General features: G+C 40.7%; 1 protein-coding gene across 1 annotated transcript; it reads right to left on the bottom strand.

The window, feature by feature from the left end:
* Positions 1 to 630: 630 nt before the first annotated feature.
* On the bottom strand, positions 631 to 22,558 carry LOC135548871 (cytosolic arginine sensor for mTORC1 subunit 2). Its single transcript, XM_064978922.1, has 9 exons — positions 22,147 to 22,558; positions 18,297 to 18,367; positions 15,849 to 16,042; positions 11,905 to 12,037; positions 8,365 to 8,488; positions 4,755 to 4,865; positions 2,628 to 2,710; positions 2,258 to 2,352; positions 631 to 2,023 (listed from the first exon to the last, which is right to left on the bottom strand). Exons 1-9 carry the CDS (start codon positions 22,257 to 22,259, stop codon positions 1,958 to 1,960), a joined length of 990 nt encoding a protein of 329 aa, XP_064834994.1. The 5' UTR covers positions 22,260 to 22,558; the 3' UTR covers positions 631 to 1,957.
* Between the last annotated feature and the right edge of the window lie 2,091 nt (positions 22,559 to 24,649).

Raw genomic sequence — 24,649 nt, 5'->3', positions numbered from 1 at the left:
AGAATGATTAGTTTTTGACCACTTCAACCGTTTTTGACCACTTCAATCTATCGCTTTCGATTGTTATAAGCTGGGTGCATTGTAGTGGGGAAACCTTGCCCTGCCAAATAAAAGACTCTGGAGTAATAAACCAATAGTAGTACAGCATTTAGCTCAATACAAGGACTCCCAACAGCAGTTCCCAATGCCCCATGCATAGTTTACATTCCAGCCCATCACATTAAATCAGAAGCCCCGTTTATACCTGGTGCTAAAATGAGTCCTTTGTGCTGATCTTGTCTACATTCTGATTGTGCCCACATTTCCAAAAATGCATCTACACATGCTATTAAAGTGTATGCGGACAAGATCAGCATAAAGGACCCATGTTAGCACCAGGTATAAGCGTGGGTGTTAACTCAACCAATGATGTAAATATGAAATTACATAATTGCTGAAAGCTGCACGTTCCTGTCAGAATCTATTTGTCTAAATTAGGATAACGGTCTTATAATTTCTGATATGGTTTGAATCAAAAGTGGTTTTGAATGGGCGACGGGTCTGGTGGACTAATGTTAGAAATGAAGACAAAACAAAAAAAACAGTACAGATTAAAGTTGAGGGGCTTGCGAAACCAAACACACTACAAGCTGAAAACAAATAACTTTCTTTATCAGAAGAAATGTCACCCTTTATGTTAACACTGATAAATACATGGTTTCTGTATGTCAAAGCTAACCGAAGAAAGCTTTTGCAGAGAATATAATACCCACCAATGGTTTAAGACCAACAAAAGTCTACTTATCAAGAAATCCTTCAAGGATAAAACTGTTTTCACATCAGTATTGCAGGTCAGAAAGATGGACCTGTATTAAAGTGCAGACTGGGGTGGGGGATGATTGCCTAAACTGACAACAGGGTTGCAGGGCTGGTTCAATGAGCCACGACCACAAAAAAACATTCACAACAGAATAAATGACAAGGCCCCTACCACTTCATCACGCTGGCTTTACTAGCGTTGAAGTTATTATTCTAGTTTGTGGTAAAGGACTGGTTTGGAGTTAGGCATGGTGTGGCACTCAACGCAAAAAGATAACCTAGTTCTCCTGAAACTACATGAAAATTGGCATATATATAGACTAGACTATTTATATGTTCTATAGATCAGTGGCTCTGCGATTCATCAGTAAATGTCATTTCACGCTCATCACCAGAACAGAGCAACATTCACCAGTCTCATTTCCCCATCTGACAAAATCTGATCTGAAATTGCACACACGCTGAGCATTAGACAAGGCATCGGTCAAGGCCTTCAAAACCTCTTGGCACTGAGAAAAATAAATACAAAAGAATAATGGAAATATTGATAATTGTTTGTAAAGTACATTCTCTTTCTTTCCATAAGAGGACTGGTAACTAATACAGTATGATGGTTATGGAAAGAGCAGCTTGCGAAAAACAATGTAAAGTTAGGAAGGAAAGTCTGGTATACTAAAGCAACACCTATCACTATAGGCAGTCATGGACCGCGTGGGTGGCACATGAAGAGTGAAAGGAGGTGAGGGCCGCTTTGCAGCATCTCAGGGGCTGGTGTCGAAGAAATAGGCCCAAATTCGGTAGGTCACGTTGCCATGGTGAAATGGTCTGAGGGGAAGGAAGAGGAGAAAGAAATAGAGCGAGGGAAAAGAAAAACACTGCAGTCACTCTTGCTTTGGGTCCCCAAAGAGGTGGATGTTGTTTGGGGTAAGAGTGGATGCTCAAGGGAGTGGCGGGTCTGGTTTGGAGTGTAGTTGGAACCGTCTCAGAATAGGAGGGACACATTGCTGGTCGTTGTACAAAGCATGTCTACACACGCACGCACACACACACAGTCGTCCGTCTACACGACTCAAGCTTTGCATTACCCTCTTGGCACTTTTTTTTTGTAAGAGTTTGACATAATAAATTGCTCGTTCCACGGTCTCTTTCCACCTCGCCTTCACTGTCCCGCGCTCTCATTGGTCCTCAAAGCTCCAATCACACTCTGGATGTTTTCTTCTGGGACCTATGAGACATAGGAGGGCGGGGTTAAATCATTATTCCAAAAGCTCCAGTTTAAACTGACCTCTACAATTTACCATACAAACGGAGAGAGAAAGAGATACAGAGAGGGTGGAGAGTTGTAAACCGTCACTCACCAGGGCATGGTCGAACTTGAAGGTACACCTCTACAATTTACCATACAAACGGAGAGAGAAAGAGATACAGAGAGGGTGGAGAGTTGTAAACCGTCACTCACCAGGGCATGGTCGAACTTGAAGGTACTGATGTAATAAGCTGGAATGTCGGCAGTCGCCAGGGGTTCCGATATTTGAGCCACGATACCACACTCGTCTGACAAGGCAATAAGAATAACGAACACAACCATGAATATCAGATATTTCTTTCAGAAATGAGGGGTATCTGGGCATTTGATGCATTCCTCACATTGCCAAGTAATATTCTAATATTCTGATTGGCATCACAGTTAGGTTTTTCAGAATCTTCGCCAAATGACACACGCATCAAACAGTGTCTACTGGTGATGTGTACTCTGCACAGAGATCTGACTAACATGTGTTAGACCTGTGGAAACCAACCTGAGGAAAAAAAACAACGGTCCCACTCACCAAATCCTAAAGGCTGTCCTCCAATGCGAACCATTTTCCAAAGCTCCCCTGAAGCACTAGTGAAGAGGACATTGTTGGGAAACCTAGGAGGGAGAAAATGAATGCACATACTCATTCAATCTATAGCAATAACATTAAAAATAATGATTTGGTCAAATTCAGATTGTAGGTCAGTGGTTGCCCTACGTGCTATGGTGAAAAATACATCACTTCAGAAGTGCTAAAAGCCTGATCCACTTATCGTCCCTCTTCATAGCTTCGAGACACCACTGACCTATATAAGGGATACCTTGTCAATGTAGGACAAGCCCATGATAAAGTACCACAACATGATCAAAAGTATGTGGACACCTGCTTGTCGAACATCTCATTCCAAAATCATGGGCATTAATATCGAGTTGGTCCGCCTTTGCTGCTATAACAGCCTCCACTCTTGAGAAAGCTTTCCACTAGATGTTGGAACATTGCTGCAGGGGCTTGCTTCCTTTCCGCCACAAGAGCATTACTGAGGTCGGCACTGATGTTAGGCGATTAGGCTCTCAGCCGGCGTTCCAATTCATCCTTAAGGTTTTCAATGGGGTTGAGGTCAGGGCTCTGTGCATGCCAGTCAAGTTCTTCCACACTGATCTCAAAATAATTTCTGTATGGACCTTGTTTTGTGCACGGGTGCATTGTCATGCTGAAACAGGAGAGGGCCTTCCCCAAACTGTTTCCACAAAGGTGGAAGAATAGAATCGTCTAGAATGTCATTGTATGCTGTAGCGTTTAGATTTCCCTTCACTGGAACCATGAAAAAACAGCAGCAGACCCTTATTCCCCTTATTTGGGGCGGCAGGGTAGCCTAGTGGTTAGAGCGTTGGACTCGTAACCGAAAGGTTGTGAGTTCAAACACCCGAGCTGACAAGGTACAAATCTGTCGTTCTGCCCCTGAACAGGCAGTTAACCCACTGTTCCCAGGCTGTCATTGAAAATAAGAATTTGTTCTTAACTGACTTGCCTGGTTAAATAAAGGTAAAATTAAAAAATAAAAAAAAATCCGCCAAACTTTAGTTTTTTTTTTTCTTACCTTCATTTAACTAGGCAAGTCAGTTAAGAACAAATTCTTATTTTCAATGACGGCCTAGGAACAGTGGGTTAACTGCCTATTCAGGGGCAGAACGACAGATTTTGTACCTTGTCAGCTCGGGGATTTGAACTTGCAACCTTTCAGTTACTAGTCCAATGCTCTAACCACTAGGCTACTATTCATTGGGGCAGGCAGCGTTCTCCTTGCATTTGCCAAACCCAGATTTGTCCGTTGGACTGCCTTCACTCCAAAGAATGCGTTTTGACTGCTCCAGAGTTGGGGGCAAGCTTGGCGGAAGGCTTTACACCACTCCAGCCGACGCTTGGCATTGCGCATGGTGATCTTAGGCTTGTGTGTGACTGCTCGGCCACGGAAACCCATTTCACGAATCTCCTGACGAACAGTCACTCTGCTGACGTTGCTTCCAGAGGCAGTTTGAAACTCGGTAGTGAGGACAGATTATTATTTTATATTTTTTTTTAAACACGCTTCAGCACTCCGCAGTCCCATTCTGTGAGCTTGTGTGGCCTACCACTTCACGTCTGAGCCGTTGTTGCTCCTATACATTTCCACTTCACAATAACAGCAGGTACAGTTGACCAGGGCTGCTCTAGCAGGGCATACATTTGTTGGAAAGGTGGCATCCTATGACGGTGCCAAGTTGAAAGTCACGGCACTCGTCAGTAAGGCCATTCTACTGCCAATGTTTGCCTATGGAAATAGCATGGCTGTGTGCTTTGACACCAGCAAAGTGTGGCTGAAATCCACTCATTTAAAGGAATGTCCACATACCTTTGTATATCTATTGTAGCTACTAATGTAGTGGTACTGTAATCCTTTCTTGCAATCCACATGTGATTAGTAATGCAGCTGTTCGTGTTACCTCTACATGACCTTCTTTATTTGTAAACCCTTTATGATTATCTATGTTTGTTTCCTAATAACCCAGCAAATAAAAGTTGTCCACAGCTAAACTGCAAATTGACAGCAGCTGCCTTTGACGGTAAGACGCCATAACCAGGTGAAAAAAAAGAATGGCAGGACCACAGGAAAGCACCCACCGCTGTGTCGTCTGCTCGTCCATGACGAGAGAGATGTAGCCCTCAATCAGAGAGAAAGAGAAGAAGCGGATGTGTCCAGTGTCCTCACTCGATGCCCCAGGCTCCTTTATCCTGTAATAGAAAGTACCGAGATTCAAATCGAACCATCTTTCAACTACATTCAGTCCTGTCCAAAACCCCGTTCCATCATCATCATGTCAAGTGGTCTGCTTGTCAAACTTTTCACCACTTTTACAGTCTAATCCTAACAATAGGGACTAGGGTTGTACGCCTGGAACCCGGTTACCGGAATTTACCACCCAAAATCACTCCCTTTCCCGGGATAAATAACTGAGAAACTGGTCAATTATAATACATTTATATGAACAGCACGGCACGAAATTGAACTTTTAAAATAACATGCGATGTCTAAATCGGTCTTCTCTACGGCCACTGCAAGATGAATCATCAAAGCTCAGGGTGGGAACAAATAACCCATCTCAGCATGGAGCGTATTTCACAATGCATGTAGACCCATCATGGTAACCTTTGTGACAGGTAGACCTACATTGCTGCAGCATAGCCTTTGACATTAATGTAAAGATCAAATGCGAGTCTAATTTACTCATCTCACCTAATTTTTTTAATTGTAAAGATCTTTTTTTAATTTAAAAAATAAATAATTTAAAAGCCCATCACTCTAATATTGTTGCATTAAATCAGTGCACGTGCAAGCACTGTCACAGTCTCTCTCCATCAACTCCATTATATATATATATATATATATATATTTTTTTTTTTTTTTTTATTAAACACTCCTTAGCTCCAAGTCCCATGCAAGAAAAGCTTGTTCATAAGAAAATGTTTTTTGCATTTCTAACACCAATAGACAATTCGAAAAGGGACTATCTATTTTAAGCTGGATGTTAAATACAGCAGCCAATAGAACTCATGGGTTGTTTGAAAGAAGAGCAAACATGTGATGGTGGTGCGGTAGGCTATTGCAGTTATTTATTCAGACCCATAACCATTCGATCTTTGTGAGAAGTAGTATAAGCCTTCTGCATCTAATTCTAGTCCTGTATTATTCAAGGATGTAATTAGAATGGAGACAAGGACAACAAAACCTATATAAAATGTAACTGTTGAAAGCAAGGCAGGAAAGAAACAACAATAAAATAAGAGTTAGGCTAATAACATTAGGGAAAATATTATGGTAGGGAATACACACACTCCTAATTATACAAATATTGAAAATAAATATTTAAATAAAATTTGCAGGCCGCATGTGCTGCACCAGAATAGCATGTTCTCTCCCTGCTTTATCATGGTTTGAACAGTGTGTATTACAGTGCAGTAATACAGTTCACACTCAAAAAGATTAGCCTAATGGAGCTAGTTTCATCCTAGTAGGGATGTTGTACATTTAGGCTGCTGCACAGCCACTATGGAAGATTAAGTCTAGCGAGCCCAGTTCAATTGTATTAAAGGAGCATTTTAAAACTCTCCATGATTTAAGTAATAAGAAATAGCTGTAATTCTTGTAAAAACCTGTGAGTGTGCTTCATTACCATCATCCTAAATCTAAACATCAAATGATTATGACAGATAAGGAAATTAGCATAATACAACCTCTTTGGGCTGAGATCCCCGCTAACGGGATCGATATGACAGCCAGTGAAAATGCAGGGTGCCAAAATCAAAACAGAAATCCCATAATTAAAATTCCTCAAAACATACAAGTATTTTACACCATTTTAATGATACACTTCTTGTTAATCCCACCACAGTGTCCAATTTCAAAAAGGCTTTACGACGAATGCAAACCAAATGATTATGTTAGGTCAGAGCCAAGTCACAAAAAAACACAGCCATTTTTCCAGCCAAAGAGAGGAGTCACAAAAAGAGAATAATTTATCACTAACCTTTGATGATCTTCATTAGATGACACTCATAGGACTTCATGCATGTTATGTTCGATAAAGTTCATATTTATTTATTTATATATTTATATATATATATATATATATCAAAAAATCTCAATATACAATGGAGCGTTACGTTCAGTAGTTCCAAAACATCCAGAGATTTTGCAGAGAGCCACATCAATTTACAGAAATACTCATAAACATTGATAAAAGATACAACAACTATTTTGTTTGTAATTATAGAATTATAGAATTATTGGAATTATAGATACACTTCTCCTTAATGCAACCGCTGTGTCAGATTTTCAAAAAAGCTTTACAGAAAAAGCACACCATGCTATAATCAGAGTACAGCGCTCAGAGACCAAAACAACCCAAACAGATATACGCCATATTGTGTAGTCAACAGAAGTCAGAAATAGCATTATATTTACTTATCTTGATGATCTTCATCATAATGCACTCCCAGGAATCCCAGTTCCACAAATGTTTGTTTTGTTCGATAATGTCCATCATTTATGTCCAAATACCTCATATGGCAGGTTTTTACCTGCCATATGAGTTCTGTTATACTCACAGACATCATTCAAACAGTTTTAGGAACTTCAAAGTATTTTCAATTCAAATCTAATAATATGCATATATTAGAAACTGGGCCTGAGTAGCAGACAGTTTACTCTGGGCACCTTATTCGTCCAAGCTACTCAATACTGCCCCTGCAGCCATAACAAGTTAATATAAAAGTATGGTGGACAGAATGTGTTACTACATAACACAGGCTAATCTTTTCATCACACTTGGTTCAGGAAATACACATCCCTTCCCCAACGATTGGTGATGATACTATGAAAGTTTATAGTCATCACAATTTCACGAAATGGATGAATAAAAACAGATTAATATCTTTGGTTTAGTACTAGTATTTTCGTAAAATGCGCCTGTCAGTAGCAGCAGTCATTTAACAGAGGTGGTGAGAGGATTTGGGTGTTCCTCCTACAAATGAAAGAGAAGTTGACAAATGGTTCTCATCTCAAGTTCTTTAGAAGAGTGCAAGCACTACATGTCACCGCGGTTATTTTCCCAGTTAAAATTATTTCCAATATGGATGTGAGTGATTCATTTGCGCACACTATTGATTACAGTAGAACAAACTAATCAATTTCAGTCAAGAGTGACCGCTTGGAAAATATTGGTGCGTGAGCAGTTAAGGTACTAATTTAGCAAAACAAGTGAGACGTGTGTTGGGAGTAATTTTTATGTCTTGGTCTTCAACATATCACACCTTATTTCAGCATATTGATTATGATTTTGAACATTTAAAACCGGTTTTGAGACACTTGGCTATTAATCAAAAACAAATCCATGACAACAGGAAGCAGCAACAGTATCATTTTCAACAGGATTCTACTGAAATCAGGTGAAATAAGCCCAAAAACATGCTATGGTGTTTTGATTTTAGTGAAATAATGAAAATGAGTTTGTCTTGCCTACTAACAGCATCATAACCATCCTACGACAGCTCAAGTCTAACCATCTTCCTAGGTTTTAGACTTCCTATGTTAAACAAATGGTCTGAACTTGAGCAGCTAAGTGCTCCTGTGGCTGTGTGTGTGTATATGATAGTCTCTTAAAAAGAGACGGCAGATGGCCTCTGGTGACAGCCATATGTGAAACAGGAGGAGTGCTTAGGAGAGGGCCCTTACCCGCCTGAGTAGAACATGACGTCCATGAGCAGGGTGGCCACCGAGGGCAATGTGTCCGGGTCCAGGCTGGTCACACAGAACATGTTACTGGGGCTGGACAGAGGGTGGATGATGGGACGGGGCACTGCGAGCGAGTGAGAAAACATGTGCTTTTATTCATATGATACTGGGAGTTGTGAACATATATGCATTCAACTATTTTATGTCTCACTCAGTTTTGAAAGAGGACATTTCCAATGCTTTTGCAAAATGGGCTGATCCCTACTACCCATCAAATGTCACCTAAGGAGAAATCTAGGCAACAAAATCCCTCAACCAGCAAGAGACTTGATAGATAAGCAACAGATGTTCTGCATGCCATATCAGACTGTGTTCTCAGGGACTCTGTTCTGAGGCAGAACCTTGACAGCAGGTGCTGGATTGACTTACTCTTAACAAACATGTCAGCCAGCCTTGAAACATGATGAGAACGCATTATAACAGCCATGCTACATTCAGTTTGACAGGCAGTATCATAACAGCAAAATCATATCAGGGAGTCTCAGCAATATTCTTATTCAGGGGATGAAATACAATTCAATTTGTATCAGAGAAATCCCAAAGCATAACCTGAATACAAGTAGGCATTACTGTATCAGAGTCTAGTGGTGCTTTTCCACTGCAACTTACCCCCACACCAGTCACCAGTGGTTAATGTAAGCTCTAGTGATATTGGGTTTAATCTAACATCAGGAAAACATTCAAATAACTTTTTTTCACCTTCAGAATAAAATAAAAAATAAAATACCCTTGGAATGTTCTAACGATCACCAAAATGTTGTGCACACCATCGAACCACCACCACATAACATTCCCCAAACTTTCTCATTAGGTTTTCAGGTAATGTACACAGAACAAACATTAAGTTAAAGTGTGGGACCAATGTTTCATGAGCTGAAATTTAAAAAAAATCCCAGAAATGTTCCATACGCACAAAAATCTTACTTCTCTCAAATGTTTTTGCACAATTCTGTTTACATCCCTGTTAGTCAGCATTTTCTCCTTTGCCAAGATCCATCCACCTGACAGATGTGGCATATCAAGAAATTGATTAAACAGCATGATCATTACACAGGTGCACCTTGTGCTGGGGACAAAAGGCCACTAAAATGCCAGAGATGTCTCAAGTTGAGGGAGCCTGCAATTGGCATGCTGACTGCAGGGATGTCCACCAGAGCTTTTGCCAGAGAAATCCATGTTAATTTCTCTACCATAAGCCACCTCCAATGTCTTTTTAGAGAATTTGGCAGTACGTGCAACCGGCCTCACAACGGCCTACCATGTGTAACCATGCCAGCCAAGGACCTCCATATCAGGCTTCTTCACCTGCGGGAAACATCCCATACCAGCTACCTCGACAGCTGATGAAACTGGGTTTGCGCAACCGAAGAATTTCTGCACAAATCGTCAGAAGCAAGCCTCCTAAAGTCATGATTGACATTAGGAAAAAGGTAGGCTATCTAATAGTTAGCTAGCTATATCATTTTATTTTCAATGCTCTTAAATAATAACTTCATAATATTTCATAATCTACGACTGGCTGGCTTTTGTGGATATTTTAGTATGTGATGGTTAACTAGTCTAGACTACTACCTGTGTTCAGTGCTTAGTTTGTTAAATCGTGAGTGACCCCAAACGTATTATAATTATTTTTAAACAGTGCCAAGATGGAGGTTCAGTGTCGTCAAAACAGCGCCCTCTGTCAGTCATCTGGTGTATAGATCATTGCTTCTGAACCATGACGCTGTAGTCTATTTCTGGACAGCTGAAACAAAAACCAATGGCGATTTGAACAAACATTCCAGGCCATTAAGGCTACAACCTTCTCTGTCTGTTGTAAGCCAATGTTTTCAATGATGATGAAAAAAATATTACATTAGACTGCGTGTCTGTGTCTTGCGTTTGTTTGATATGCTGCCTAGCTAGCTACATGCAACTCCTCACTTGAGTTTTGCATTGCGGCAAAAAAAAAACTAGCGGCGAGTTTGTATGAACATGTTGATCAATTATTTTGTGTACAACATGTAAATAGCTGCATGTAGCCTCCCCTCTTGAAAGAAATAACATGAAATCACACTTACGCTTAATATGGCCTTCAGAGGCATGGAATGCAATAGTTCTAACATGTTGTTTATGCCAATTGCAAGCTCCCTCAAAACTTGAGACATCTGTGGTAGTGTGTTTTGTGACAAAACTGCACATTTTAGAGTGGCCTTTTATTGTCCCCGGCACAAGGTGCGCCTGTGTAATGATTGCGTTGTTAAATCAGCTTCTTGATATGCCACACCTGTCAGGTGGATGGATAATCTTGGCAACGGAGAAATGCTCACTAACAGGGATGTAAACAGATTTATGCACAACATTTGAGAGAAATAAGCCTTTTGGGCATAGGGATATTTTATGTCAGCTCATGAAACATTGGACCAACACCAAATAGCATTTTTCGGTTGGCCTTGTGCTCAAAGCATGCCATTCCATAGAGAAGCATTTATTTTTCAACTCAAAGCAATGAGTCCAATCAGTCCATGACAACAAGATAAACAGAGAAGGCTAATAAGTCCTTCGTTTTTGGGTTATGCTCAGGTAAAACAATTTGACTACTCTATATTTCCGAGTCCTATTCTTGAAGATCAAGGGATATTCATTAATTGGCATGACTGGAAATCTGACAGACTTGGTTTTTAATGTAAATATTATAGCCTTGTATTATTATTTGTACTAGAAAGTGATGGGTTAGAAGAAGCCTACACAACCAATCCATAAAGTAAAATGCAACATCCATTTATGGTCAGCTATGTAAACTAACATTGATTTAACCTGCAATAAATGAATTGATTCATTTGGTAATATACATTGTCATCTAATGCCTCTTAAGGGGAATGTAATTCAATTATGTTACTTAGTTTGGGTAGTTAAATGAGGTTACTTAGTTTGGGTAATTAAATGATGTTACTTAGTTTGGGTAGTTAAATGAGGTTACTTAGTTTGGGTAATCCAAAAGTTACGCTACGGATTACAATTTTGGACAGGTAAGTAGTAAACGTTACAGATTACATTTAGAAAGTAACCTACCCAACGGGACAGTTTTTGACAAAACCTAACAAATGTTCTGGGAACTTTCACAGAACCAATTTTGGTTCGCTGGGTAAAGACTTGTGGCGAGCAGAAAGACTGTTGCTTTGTGAAAAGGTGTGTTTAAAGTTCACAGGCATTATGTAAATGGGAGCTGAAAAGTACCCAGGGCCTTGTTTTGGCTGAAAGTCAGAGCAGGTCCCCCGGAAACAGAAAAGTTTGAGACTTTTGGCTAAACACTGGGCTAAATCCTCAGACTATTGAGCCAAGCCGTACTGTGCTGGCCCGGTTACTATACGTCCCATAGTTGCTGGTACTGTACTGTAAAGGACAATGTCAAAAGTAAACATCTGAGCAAGCACAGTACAGTTTGTGTCACACGATAATGTGAAAAAGGGCTAAAATGTAAGTCTTGTATATTGTGCCTACCAAGTTTAGGCTTGACAAAGCCGTTGGTGACTCCTAGGCTGTTGGCGGCTACGGTCTCTCCGTTGACCACCCTCATCAAGGTGAACTCAGAAGACAGGGTGTGCATGACCATGGGCAGGTCCCGCTCTCGAACCTGACAAACACAACACCATCAACAAGTAGGCCTCAACCAAAACAACACTTGTTACAACCGGCAAATCTAAAAGGTTAAGAGTTTTATAAAAACGGTTGATTCAATTACGTCAGAAAGTAACTCACATTTTCACTTCAAAATACCAAGTTGAAACCGCACTCTTCAGGGAAAAGAAACCATGGAGTCCCAATAACAAACAATTCAGTGAAATTTCAAAAGAACTCTGCATATTGCTTAGCTGAACACCTCAAGTGTAACTAAAAGAAAAGGGGCCCGTGGCTACAGCAAACATTAATAAAGCATTTTAGGTAGGCACTGCATGTCTGACTAGCAAAAGGTTTGGGCCACCAACCTCCCAAAGGAATGCAATGCTTTAAAAGGGTGGAGACGGTCTTCTGCTTCAAAATCTAATTTCAAAGTGAAATGAAATGCCCCAAATAGCTGTCCATTATATGGGCCTAATGCAAAGTTACTGTGTCAGTTCCATTTACATTTTTCATTTAGCAGACGCTGTTATCCAGATCGGCTTACAGTGCTTCATTTGTAAATCGGGAGGCACCAGAACAAGAACAAAAAATGAGCGCAAGAGGGGGAGGCTTGGGGTGTTCTGAGGTACCAGAATGGGATTAAAAATGTTTTTTACATAAAAATAAAAACCCCACCTTTATAATAAAGCATGGCGTGCATATCGTCGCATTTGAGTAGTGGAATAGAGCAGTAGAGGCACCTACAGAAGTCGCCACATGGGGAACATTTGAGTAGTGGAATAGAGCAGTAGAGGCACCTACAGAAGTCGCCACATGGGAACATTTGAGTAGTGGAATAGAGCAGTAGAGGCACCTACAGAAGTCGCCACATGGGAACATTTGAGTAGTGGAATAGAGCAGTAGAGGCACCTACAGAAGTCGCCACATGGGAACATTTGAGTAGTGGAATAGAGCAGTAGAGGCACCTACAGAAGTCGCCACATGGGGAACATTTGAGTAGTGGAATAGAGCAGTAGAGGCACCTACAGAAGTCGCCACATGGGAACATTTGAGTAGTGGAATAGAGCAGTAGAGGCACCTACAGAAGTCGCCACATGGGGAACATTTGAGTAGTGGAATAGAGCAGTAGAGGCACCGACAGAAGTCGCCACATGGGAACATTTGAGTAGTGGAATAGAGCAGTAGAGGCACCTACAGAAGTCACCACATGGGGAACATCTGAGTAGCCTACAGTCTGGAAATATGTGGCCTTTTATTAATGCATTTCATGCAATTCTATGTTGGTTATTTGAAATCAGCAGTGTAGTGGTGGTGGTGGTGGGGGGATCCTGCTCTAAATGACTGCATTCGGGTTGGGTCCTGCCGTTTATGTAACGCAAATACTCATTCAAAATGTTTTTTTCCTTAAAAAAAGAAAGAAAAGAGGCCTCGGCCTGGCCGGTCTTCCTCAGAGCCTCAAATAAAATCAGACACAGTGGGAGAGAGATACAGAGACTGAGAAAAAAAGCATGCAAGATAGAAAGAGAAAGAGTGAGTAAGACATCAAGACCAGTAGACAGATTGATGCAGAGAGCGCAAGCGAGAGAAATGGAGAGAAACGGATGAGAGACGCAGGTTGTTTCTTCCTGTTCTTTAGAGCCAGTGATTAGGCCGTGGCTGGGAGCAGCTGGCGGAGGGAAACCAGTGGCCATGAATGTTACCGGGAATTCCAGCAAGAGCCTGAGCCGAGACTGATCCTCTTTAAATAACTACTGCCAGATTATCAACAATGTTTTATTTCCTTACAAAGGCTACAGTTATTCAGCAGACCTTGTGTTTTCTTCTCTCCCCCTCTTAACAGGTAATAAAAAGACTCCCTATGGCCAAAAAGGCCTGGCATGAGGAAGGACTGGTGTAATTAAGCAGCTCGTCAAAGCAAAAGTGCCGCCCAGTGAGGTACTGTAGATAAGCTGCTATTGTCTTTTCATATCGAGCAAAATGGAAAAACAGTTACAGGCCACAAAGTACAAGTGGGGGAATACTACACTAAAATGGCATGTTTCGTAGGCCATTTTCCATTATCTATGTATAACAGCAGGCTACCTTCAATCCTCTCCACTGGACCACTGGTAACATAACAGGTAATGCAAATTACCATGTTCAGTAATACTTGCAGGAATAAGCAGCTAAACTGACAAATATAGCGAGTTATTTTGGTTCTATACTCCAGCATTGGATTTGAAATTATACAATGAGGTAACAATTGTCAGCTTAAATTCCATTCATATCAGGTGAACACTTTTTGTACATAGTCCCCCACATTTTAGTGGGCCAAATTCGCAGTATTAAAGTTTAGTATTTGGTCCCATATTCTTAGCACACAATGATAGTCCTAAATGAATCGTGAATAATGATGAGTGAGAAAACGCACAAATATCATGACTCCAAGACAAGCTAACCTATCACCATTACAATAACAAGAGATTATTATTATTTAGTTATATATATATTATTATTTGTGTGTCTTTCTCACTCATCATTATTCACAATTTATTCAGGATTATCTGTAATCATTATATTCTTATTCACAATAAAAGTTCAAATATGCACAACACATTATTTACCATTAATTTCTATGGGGCAAAAAATAATCAGAAACAACCAAAACAAACCACAAATGCATCCAACAAGATTGTAGAGTCACAAGCTTGATGTAATCATTGGAACTAGGAATACCAAACTTAAGTGAATTTGGCCCAATACTTTTGGCCCCCTAAAATAGGGGGACCATGTAGAAAGTGCTGTAGTTCCTAAACAGTTCACCCAATACGGATGAAAAGACCGTCAAAAGCTGACAGTCTACACTTTAACCTCAGTTATTATATCATTTCAAATCCAAAAGGTGCTGGAGTACAGAGCCCAAACAACAAAAAATGAGTCACCGCCCCAATACATTGAGCTCACCGTATGTCCTCAAACTGAATGGGACTGAGGATCAATAAATGAGGGGAGAATGCCGCTCCAAGACGCTCATGACAATTGCCAATAACCATGTCTTTGCAATTTGCTGGCTGAAAATAAATCCTTGCATGTGTTTCAGAGTTGAGGAAGGCCTAAAACAGCAGTTCTAAAGCATCATTTACACAGTAGGTATGCAATGCAAGAACTCAACATGGCATTCCTGTGTGGGGGGGGGCTGACAGACAGACTCAGTTGTCTCTCAACTTACTGATGAGAGTTAGAATAGTAGAATACACCAGGTGCACCATTTCGAAATTTGGTGATGCGTCTGCAGTTCCTCTTGTTTTGTCAGCCAACTCAATTAGCCATGTCAGCTAACATTTTTTTATTTATTGGTAAGTTAGTCGAGCCAGCTATCATGGCCGACACAGGGCACATGACCAGAGGCTCTGACCTCCAGGGAGCCCCTATTGATTGTGTTAGTCACTCGCACTCAGGTGTCATATTGACATGGCATAAGTCATGTCCAAATGTGTAGAATTGCAGGAAATTAGCTTTAAAACTGCTAAAATGTCTCTACCCCATGGCAAAATGGATAGAATTGCATAAAATTAGCCGTAAAACTGAAAATAAATCCTCTCTGCCCAATGGAAAAATTTGTAGAATAGCAGGAAATGTACTTTCAAACTAAAAAATGTTCACTCAGGGGCCAGTAAAAATGTTTTGCAAGCAAGGTGGTGGGGCCCCCAACTGTACAAATGGATTGATTGCACAAATCATTTGACTGCATGTGTTTGTATGGTTATGGGAATGCAGACCCGCATTCTGTGACCCCATCAAAGTTGCCCCCGAGGTATAAATTAGGCTAAGAGAGGTGCACTCACCAGGATAAAGTCTGTCTGATAGGTGGACAGCATAAACACAGAGATGTTGTGGTCTGCCAAGGGGGCGATGACAGACTTGGCTATTTTGGTGACTCCGATTGGCTGAGAGTTGGTGGTGCTCCCTCCCCCCGACACCACATTGAGAGCCAACCACGTGGCTTCGGCGACACTAAGGTGCTCCGACTCAGGCAGTTCTGAAATCAGACAAGAAAACGCTGTTAAAGGCGTGGCCCCAGATGTATGCGTGTCTGTCAGTGGCCCCCTTGGTGATAAATGAGGCCGCTAACAATGTCGCCGGACTCTAAAATGTCCCTCATTTTACAGATTATTGTTTGACTTTCTCCTCCGCTGATGAGCTGGAGAAGGCATTGTCAAGCCCGGGTGCTATTAATATGAGAGGGGTCTGATTTGGAAAAAGACCTGACTCCATTGCTCAGAACAAAAAGATATCACACATGACTGACCACGCTTACTTACTCCATCATAAAATCAATCATGCGTGGAGAAAAACCTTGAAAGAAACCTTGTTAATAAATAAACTGCATTCATGAGTGTCATTGGAATAATAAGACAAATTGATTTATTGTGAAACAAGTGGAAAAGGAAAAAGTCTTAAGAGATTCAGTAGTTCTGAACGTAGCGAGATTCTCCAGTACTTTTGTGCCAGTAGTTCTGAAAGTAGCGCTCACGAGCCAAAGGTGTTCCCCGGAAATCTGATTTGTGCACCATGTTATTGCTCTCTCTGCTGTGGGTGCGTCATGTGCCTCTTCTAGGCGTCACACAGATGGCGAGGGGCTGAAGCTCATTGGTTGAAGTTATTGCTTGCTCTGTTTTTACACTGCTGCTACTCACTGTTTATTATCTATGCATATACACTTTACAAATTACCTCGACCAACCTGTACCGCGCACATTGACTCGGTACCAGTACCACCTGCAAATAGCCTAGTTATCGTTATGTCATCTTCTTGTGTTACTTTTTGATGACATTTTCTTAAAACTTTAGTTTATTTAGTAAATATTTTCTTAACTATTTCTTGAACTGTACTGTTGGTTAAGGGCTTGTAAGTAAGCATTTCACAGTAAGGTTGCATTCGGCACATGTGACAAATACAATTTGATTCTCTGCTCTGCTGTGGGTGCATCATGTGCATCTTGCTAGCGGTAACACATATGGGGGAAACTTGAATTGCAATGGGCCTGGCCATGTGGGAGGAACTTGTACAGCTCCCAGAAAAAAAAGAGAGTCCCATTTCAAACGAGGGATATTGTGGCCAATTGTACAACACATTGACACAATCAGCCCAAAGCGGGAGGTTAAAAAAATAGTTAGTCACTAAAGTTCCAGAGATTCTCTTGAAAAGGTACTAGAAATACATTAAAAACATTATAATGTTAACATAAACACCCCTGCCAACTAATATCAACATTTATATATAGTGTAGAATAATTATAATTCCACCCCCCACCCCATTTGGCCCAAACAGAGCACACTAGAGTTGAGAACACGAATGTACTGTACTATACTGAACTCTACTGTGATGTACTGAACCCTACTCTACTGTTCTGTGCTGTACTCTGTTGTCCAAACTTCTGAAACAGAAACGTCTATGATTGGTTCAGATTTTGTCCAATCCACACCGACCAAATTTGGTCTTGTTTGGTGGTGGATCTCATTAAAATAATGAAGAGAAAGAAACTCATACTCAGAATTGTTGTGATGTACAAATTAGGGACCCATCATGAAATTACGTTGCCGCAATTCTGTTATCAGGTGTATATTCACTTACTGTAATTCAATAACCAAAATAGATTGTTTTCAAAGTCAAGGTGTGAAAACATTGGGCAAACTGAGGGAGATTATTAAAATTATTATTAAAATTATGTTGTCATCTGCACAGTTCTTCCTGTAAACATACACTGAAAATATAACAAAAACACAATGTGGTTGAGTGAGTTGAATCCATGTCATTAGAGGTAGTCCTTGTGAATAGAGTTGTACGGTTTACTACACTTTTAAATCAATGTTTGTTTGGCATACACAAGTGAAAAATCTGAGTCTCAGCGCAATTCCATTCCCATTAATTGCTCACATACAGGTAGGCACAATAGAAACTTCCAGCCAATCTACAGTAGAATACCTGCACCTGTTTTGCCACGCAGAGCTTCTAGTATCCATGGTGACCAACAAGGGTCACCCTGGAAACCAGTCTAATGACATGGATTCAACTCACTCAACCACAAAGCCAAGTCAGTGACAGCTTGGCCTCTGTTAACCCATAATGGCAAAGGGGGGAGAACTGATGGTGCAATATGTGATCAAACATCAGCAGCCAGTCAAGATACGAGTCATTTGAGAAAATCACAAGGCTACAATTTTCTTCCTGTGGTCTGATCATGGTTTCCACAGTAACATTAAAGATCCAGAGGTAGAGACTACAAAACCCACCTTTGAAGCCTTCCTCGTCGACGATAAGGGTATAGTCCTCCGGAGTTTCCGTCAAACTGAAAAATTTGCATCTGGAAACGAAAGAGGATGTTTTACAGTGAATAACGTGGTTCATTATGCAACTTGTAAATAACCAGTTATTTTCAACAGAACATATTCATCATCTAAGTTAAATTATGAAAAATGGGAAGGAGTTGTTAACTGTTTGTAGGCAATAAGGAACCTTTACCCTTTGAAATTACCTCATTGAACAATGCAGAGGAGCAAAAGCATTTTGTTAGCCTAAAGTATTGTGGCTCCATGAGAAGAAAAATAAGATTAACATTATATCATATGCCTATCGCCTATGAGTACACTAACCATTCAGTCAACTACTCAAGCCAACATTGATGATGACCAATTAGCAATTAAACTTCTGTACAACCTCCAAGGAAGCGGAGAAAAAAACAACAGCTTGCCCTGGTCAGACAGGAATACTCAGTCTGAATCTAAGGTAATCAGCCTCCAATCAATCTCTGTGACCCCCAAAGTTCCACCTTGAAAGAAAGCAACACATCCATACACTCAATGCAGACAATTTGTGTGATCACAAGACGGGATATCTTCTTTTTCACCATATTTAATGACATATGGGCTATATATTTATAGACATATCTGAGGGCCATCAGGTCAGAGACAACACAGAAATATGCCGTGGTGTTTCTCAGCTCGAAATAAATCCAGCTATTTCTTACATTTCATTCCTCAGTTATGAGTGATACGAGCTCCACGCAGTTGTGTAAACCTTGTTGCCAGAGGAATTGCAAAACCAGAGAGATATTTTTATATTTTTGCTCCCTGCATCTGTCTATGCAAACATACCCAATTACATGCATCTCAAGTTGGGACTGCCAGCAGCTGCTGCAGACATTTATGCTGATCATAAAACCTGAACCAGCTCACAATTCTGGGAGAGAGGAGACACTAGTTGATGAGCTATGCTTGTTCAATTCACCCAAACCGCTCTTAAATCGAGGGGCACCATTGATACTTGTCGATTGTGGAAAGCAGCGAGTCTGGTGCCATGCGTTGAATGATGATGTGCATCATCGCCTAAATGCTGAAGTGGCCTACTTGTCCCAAACATCTCCTGTTGTCGTGTCATCTTATCTCGAGTGTCCTTGGGTTGGCATGACGGAGAGCTTTTCTAATACTTATGCATAGAGAAAGGGTGTCTCGCCACCATTACAAAAGAGGAGACTCAAGATTACATTCACCACGACGTGGCTCTTTTCCACTATTGGATGTGTTAATTTAAGGTTTTAAATTGATGAAAGGAGGCCAATCTAGTGATAGCCTTTAGAGAATGGCTCTCAAACTCTGTTCCTGAGAACCACCATCCTGTAGTTTCACTCCAACCCTAATCCGGCACATCAGGATTACTACAACTGGGGTTGGAGCAAAAACCTACAGGAGGGCAGCTCTCCAAGAACAGGGTTGAAGAGCCCTACGTGAGAGCGATGCTTTGAAGTTTAGGTCAACCTCATTAATCCTGGTGCATATGTATTTGAAGTTTAGGTCAACCTCATTAATCCTGGTGCATATGTATTTGAAGTTTAGGTCAACCTCATTAATCCTGGTGCATATGTATTTGAAGTTTAGGTCAACCTCATTAATCCTGGTGCATATGTATTTGAAGTTTAGGTCAACCTCATTAATCCTGGTGCATATGCATTTGAAGTTTAGGTCAACCTCATTAATCCTGGTGCATTTGTATTTGAAGTTTAGGTCAACCTCATTAATCCTGGTGCATATGTATTTGAAGTTTAGGTCAACCTCATTAATCCTGGTGCATATGGATTTGAAGCTTAGGTCAACCTCATTAATCCTGGTGCATATGTATTTGGAAACTGCTGCTTGTTTCATTTGATCTCTAATCTGTACTTTTCTTATCTTGAAAAGGGCTAGATGAATCTGAGGTATTGCGCAACATGGTCATGTCCTCATTAAAGTATTGTAGTAGTAAGAAGTACTTTGTTTCTTGCATTGCTCATGAATAACTTGAAAAATATGTTAGATAGGGTAAAGGCGTCCACACAACTCAATGCCACAGGTGTCTCATGTTGAAGGAGTGTGCAGTTGGCATGCTGACTGCAGGAATGTCCACCAGAGCTTTTGCCAGAGAATTGAAAGTTCATATCTCTAACATTAGCCACATCCAATGTCATTTTAGAGAATTTGGCAGTCTGTCCAACTGGCCTCAAAACCACAGTATGGCATGGTGCGGGAAAGCAGTTTGTTGTTGTGAACAGAGTGCCCCATTGTGGCGGTGGGGTTATGGTATAGGCAACCGGCCTCAACTTCGCACAGCCATTAAAGATTAGTGGGCCAACATTCCACAGGCCACAATCAACAGCCTGATCAATTCTATGCGAAGGAGATGTGTCACGCTGCATGAGGCAAAGGTTGGACACACCAGATTCTGCCTGGTTTTCTGATCCATGCCTCTGTGACCATCAACAACATTCTAGGTGGTAAGTAGCTTGCAAGCCATCCCCTTATGTTTGTGTGGCTCCACATTTTGTCAGCATCACTCACATTCTATATGAATGCAAGGCACTTCACATGGAGCTTCTAGGAGGAGTTTGTTTCAGGCTGTTAAACACCCCTGAACAATTAACACACCCTTATTTGACTCGAAATTTGAAGCTATTACAAAAAGTACTGTCAAATCTAAAAGTACTTTATAAATAAATATATTAGTGACTGACAAATGGTATGAATTTAAAGCTGCAACAAAGCCAATATGAGGACAGTAATCTTCTAAATAAAAACACTCCATGATGAAATTTTTTATTTCATTCTCTGGACATTATCTGTTTTTCAAGTTTTTTTTAGGGGTCAGCTGAGAACACCAAAAAAGGTCACTGAAAGGTGGAGAGGAAGTTGCCCCGAGGACAGCTTGGTCAACATAGGCTAGCCAATGGCCTTTCCAACCCCATGTGCCCTTAATGTATGGATCCTCACAACAACAAAATACTTGCCTTCAACGTGTGCCCTGGTGCAGTCATAACGCAAAGATCTTTGTTGGAATGCAAAACGCCTAATGAGAATATTCCAAGAATCGTATAACCATCGCAAAAGGTTGAACATGAGAAAATATCCTGGCTATAACGTGCCCTGTCCTCATCATGCCAGGTTAGAATAATATAAGGATCTTAATATTGTTATTGTGATTCCTTAATAGCCTATTCAAATTATTAAAACCAGAAAGCCTCCAGTCAAGAACACAACCACCGGTCAAGCGCAATCACTTCTTCGGCAGCAGATATAATGGCTTAAGGTGCTAACATATCATGATTGCAACATCGCAAATGATGTATTCGGCATCTTCGCGGACTACTTAAATGCCGGCTGTAGGCCTATATACGAATGCCTCACGCAGCCGGTTCAATTTGGATTTCAAAGCAACCACCTCCCTCGGATAATTTTACAGCTACACACACACACACACGAAAAACAACACCGCAGAGTTCAAAACTAAGCACGTACACACCCCCTTTCACGTCGGACTACAAAAGCTGAAAATGTCCATACAAAACTAAATAACCTACTGAATTTAAAGAATATGCTACTGAGAACACTCATCGATACATGCAAAAAAAACAACAGAGCAGGCATTTTCATTGAAAGCTAAAAATATAACTGTACTGAAATCAACTAAAATTGCACCGTTTTGCGACACCGATCGGCTACATAATCCAGTCCCACACGTAGTTTTCAATAACGTTACTGCCCAATACCACATTTATGACTCGTTTGTTATATTTTTACGGATTTGGTAAATGTTCATATCTATATAGCTACTTACCTTGTTTTAGAGGGCAAGAAGGCGAGTTTGATTAATCCATGAGTGCAAATCTGAATGCCCTCTTTTGCTATACTCGCTACTTTCAAACTGTGTTCTAAAATATGCAACTCCATCTTTTGCGTCTTCTCATTTGACGAACATCTAAATAAATCAAATAAAAATTATATCCTTTCTAATAAAAATAAATAAATATACCTATGCTATATAGCTAGAGCGTATAAAAACCGTGAAACAGAGCAGAAAACAAAGGAGGGAGAAGAAAAAGTTCTCCACTTAGGAAAAGAGTAAAAGAGAGCAAAAGACAGAAGCAGGGTGAAATAAAAGAAAGCACAATGAGGTAAACAGGGAGGAAGAAAATTGAGAAGGACTGTCGGTCCGCGTGTTTTCTCTCCGACAGGGATTGGAATCGTCCAGCAGCTGGTAACAGTGAAACAAACAACTTGCCAATCAAAAGAAGGGGAGGAGCATAGAGGTAGAAAGAGGACTCATCTTTGTATCTGTATAATAGAGTCTCAGACAGCATGGGCAACACAATTGGAGGCAATCTCCATGTTGACGTAGTAAATGTTCTTCTTCACGATTGACTGATCCCTCCTGATGACCCGGTTCCACATGACTCCAACAGGGTCACCAGGAGGGTTCAGCCAACGAAGTTGGAAGTCCCACACAGGTGACGACGTTAAAATGGTGGAAGCACTAAATGGTGCTGGCCGTGTTAATACGGCCTTTTAAACAAAGGCCTCTATCATTCTCTATGGGGAGGACCTTGCTCTGGCACACTGGCATGTCGGGACATGTAGTTCCACATTTCCTATGGCGCAATGGGCAATCGTGGCGAAAATACAGGGACAATGCAAAATGTAGTTAAGAAAAATGTATTTTGTCTCACGGTCATATACCAGTTTTTTATGCAATAATGGTCTGAGCCCAAAACTCAGACATCTTACAAATGAACCATACAAGATAGGCCTAATCCATCAGTGTCCATCATGTCAAAAACACAAACAGTCATCTCTAGGACATTATAGCCAGTCCACTGTCCAAAGACCGGTTGTTTTTTCATTATCAAAACCAATGCATATGCAACTATGGGGCAATACAGATTGGATTGGTCGAGAATGTTGATATGTAGGGTACTATGGGGCGAGGCGCCCCCTGGGGTAAGACAACCCCCACGGCTGCTACTAGTCTTGATCAACTACAAATATAATCTCAACATTTTTTTTCCTCAACATTTTTTAAGTAATTCCTTCAAAACAATTTTGAGGTAAATTTATGTACTTTCTTTTTGTGATTTAGAAAAAGTCGTAGATATAATCCAATGAAGATAGATCCTTTTTTTATATACCGTACCAGTCAAACGTTTGGACTCACCTACTCATTCAAAAGGTTTTTGTTTATTTTTTACATTTTTTTTACATTGTAGAATAATAATGAAGACATCAAAACAATGAAATAACACATACAGAATTATGTAGAAACCAAAAAGTTTATACAAATATATATAAATAAATTATATTTTAGATTCTTCAAAGTAGTCACCCTTTCCCTTGATGACAGCTTTACACACTCTTGGCATTCTTTCAACCAGCTTCATGAGGTAGTCGCCTGGAATGTGTTTCCAATAGTCTTGAAGGATTTCCCACATATGCTGAGCACTTGTTGGCTGCTTTTCCTTTACTCTGCGGCCCAACTCGTCCCAAACCATCTCAATTGGGTTGAGGTCGGGTGATTGTGGAGGCCAGGTCATCTGATGCAGCACTCCATCACTCCTTCTTGGTCAAATAGTCCTTACACAGCCTGGAGGTGTGTTGGGGGTAATTTTCCTGTTCAAAAACAAATGATAGTCCCACTAAGCGCAAACCAGATGGGATGGCGTATCGCTGCAGAATGCTGTGGTAGCCATGCTGGTTGTGTGTGCCTTGAATTCTAAATAAATCACTGACAGGGTCACCAGCAAAGCACACCCACACGATCACATCTCCTCTTCAATGCTTCACAGTGGGAACAACACATGCAGAGATCATCCGTTCATCTACTTTGCATCTCAGAAAGACATGCCGATTGGAACCAAAAATCTAAAATTTGGACTCATCAGACCAAAGGACAGATTCCAATCGGTCTAATGTCCATTGCTCATGTTTCCTGGCCCAAGCAATTCTCTTCTTATTTGTGTGCTTTAGTAGTGGTTTCTTTGAAACAATTCGATCATGAAGGACTGATTCATGCAGTCTCCTCTGAACAGTTGATGTTGAGATGTGTCTGTTACTTGAACTCTGTGAAGCATTTATCTGGACTGCAATTTCTGAGGCTGGTAACTCTAATGAACATATCCTCTGCAGCAGAGGTAACTCTGGGTCTTCCTTTCCTGTGGCGGTCCTCATGAGAGCCAGTTTACTCTAATGAACTTATCCTCTGCAGCAGAGGTAACTCTGGGTCTTCCTTTCCTGTGGCGGTCCTCATGAGAGCCAGTTAACTCTAATGAACTTATCCTCTGCAGCAG

This window comes from Oncorhynchus masou, chromosome 11 (assembly GCF_036934945.1).
Source record: "Oncorhynchus masou masou isolate Uvic2021 chromosome 11, UVic_Omas_1.1, whole genome shotgun sequence".
NCBI classification, from domain to species: domain Eukaryota; kingdom Metazoa; phylum Chordata; class Actinopteri; order Salmoniformes; family Salmonidae; genus Oncorhynchus; species Oncorhynchus masou.
Note: the sequence above shows the minus strand (reverse complement) of the source record. Positions and strands in the feature narration are given on the sequence as shown.

Bases quoted from the DNA above. Each gene is read 5' to 3' on its own strand.
- LOC135548871 (XM_064978922.1), bottom strand. From the start codon at position 22,259: ATGGAGTTGCATATTTTAGAACACAGTTTGAAAGTAGCGAGTATAGCA. The intron at 12,038-15,848 runs GTGAGTGCACCT...TGTGTTTGTCAG, and splicing joins ATCAGACAGACTTTATCCTG to GTTCGAGAGCGGGACCTGCC. The intron at 4,866-8,364 runs GTAAGGGCCCTC...TTTCTATTACAG, and splicing joins GTCATGTTCTACTCAGGCGG to GATAAAGGAGCCTGGGGCAT.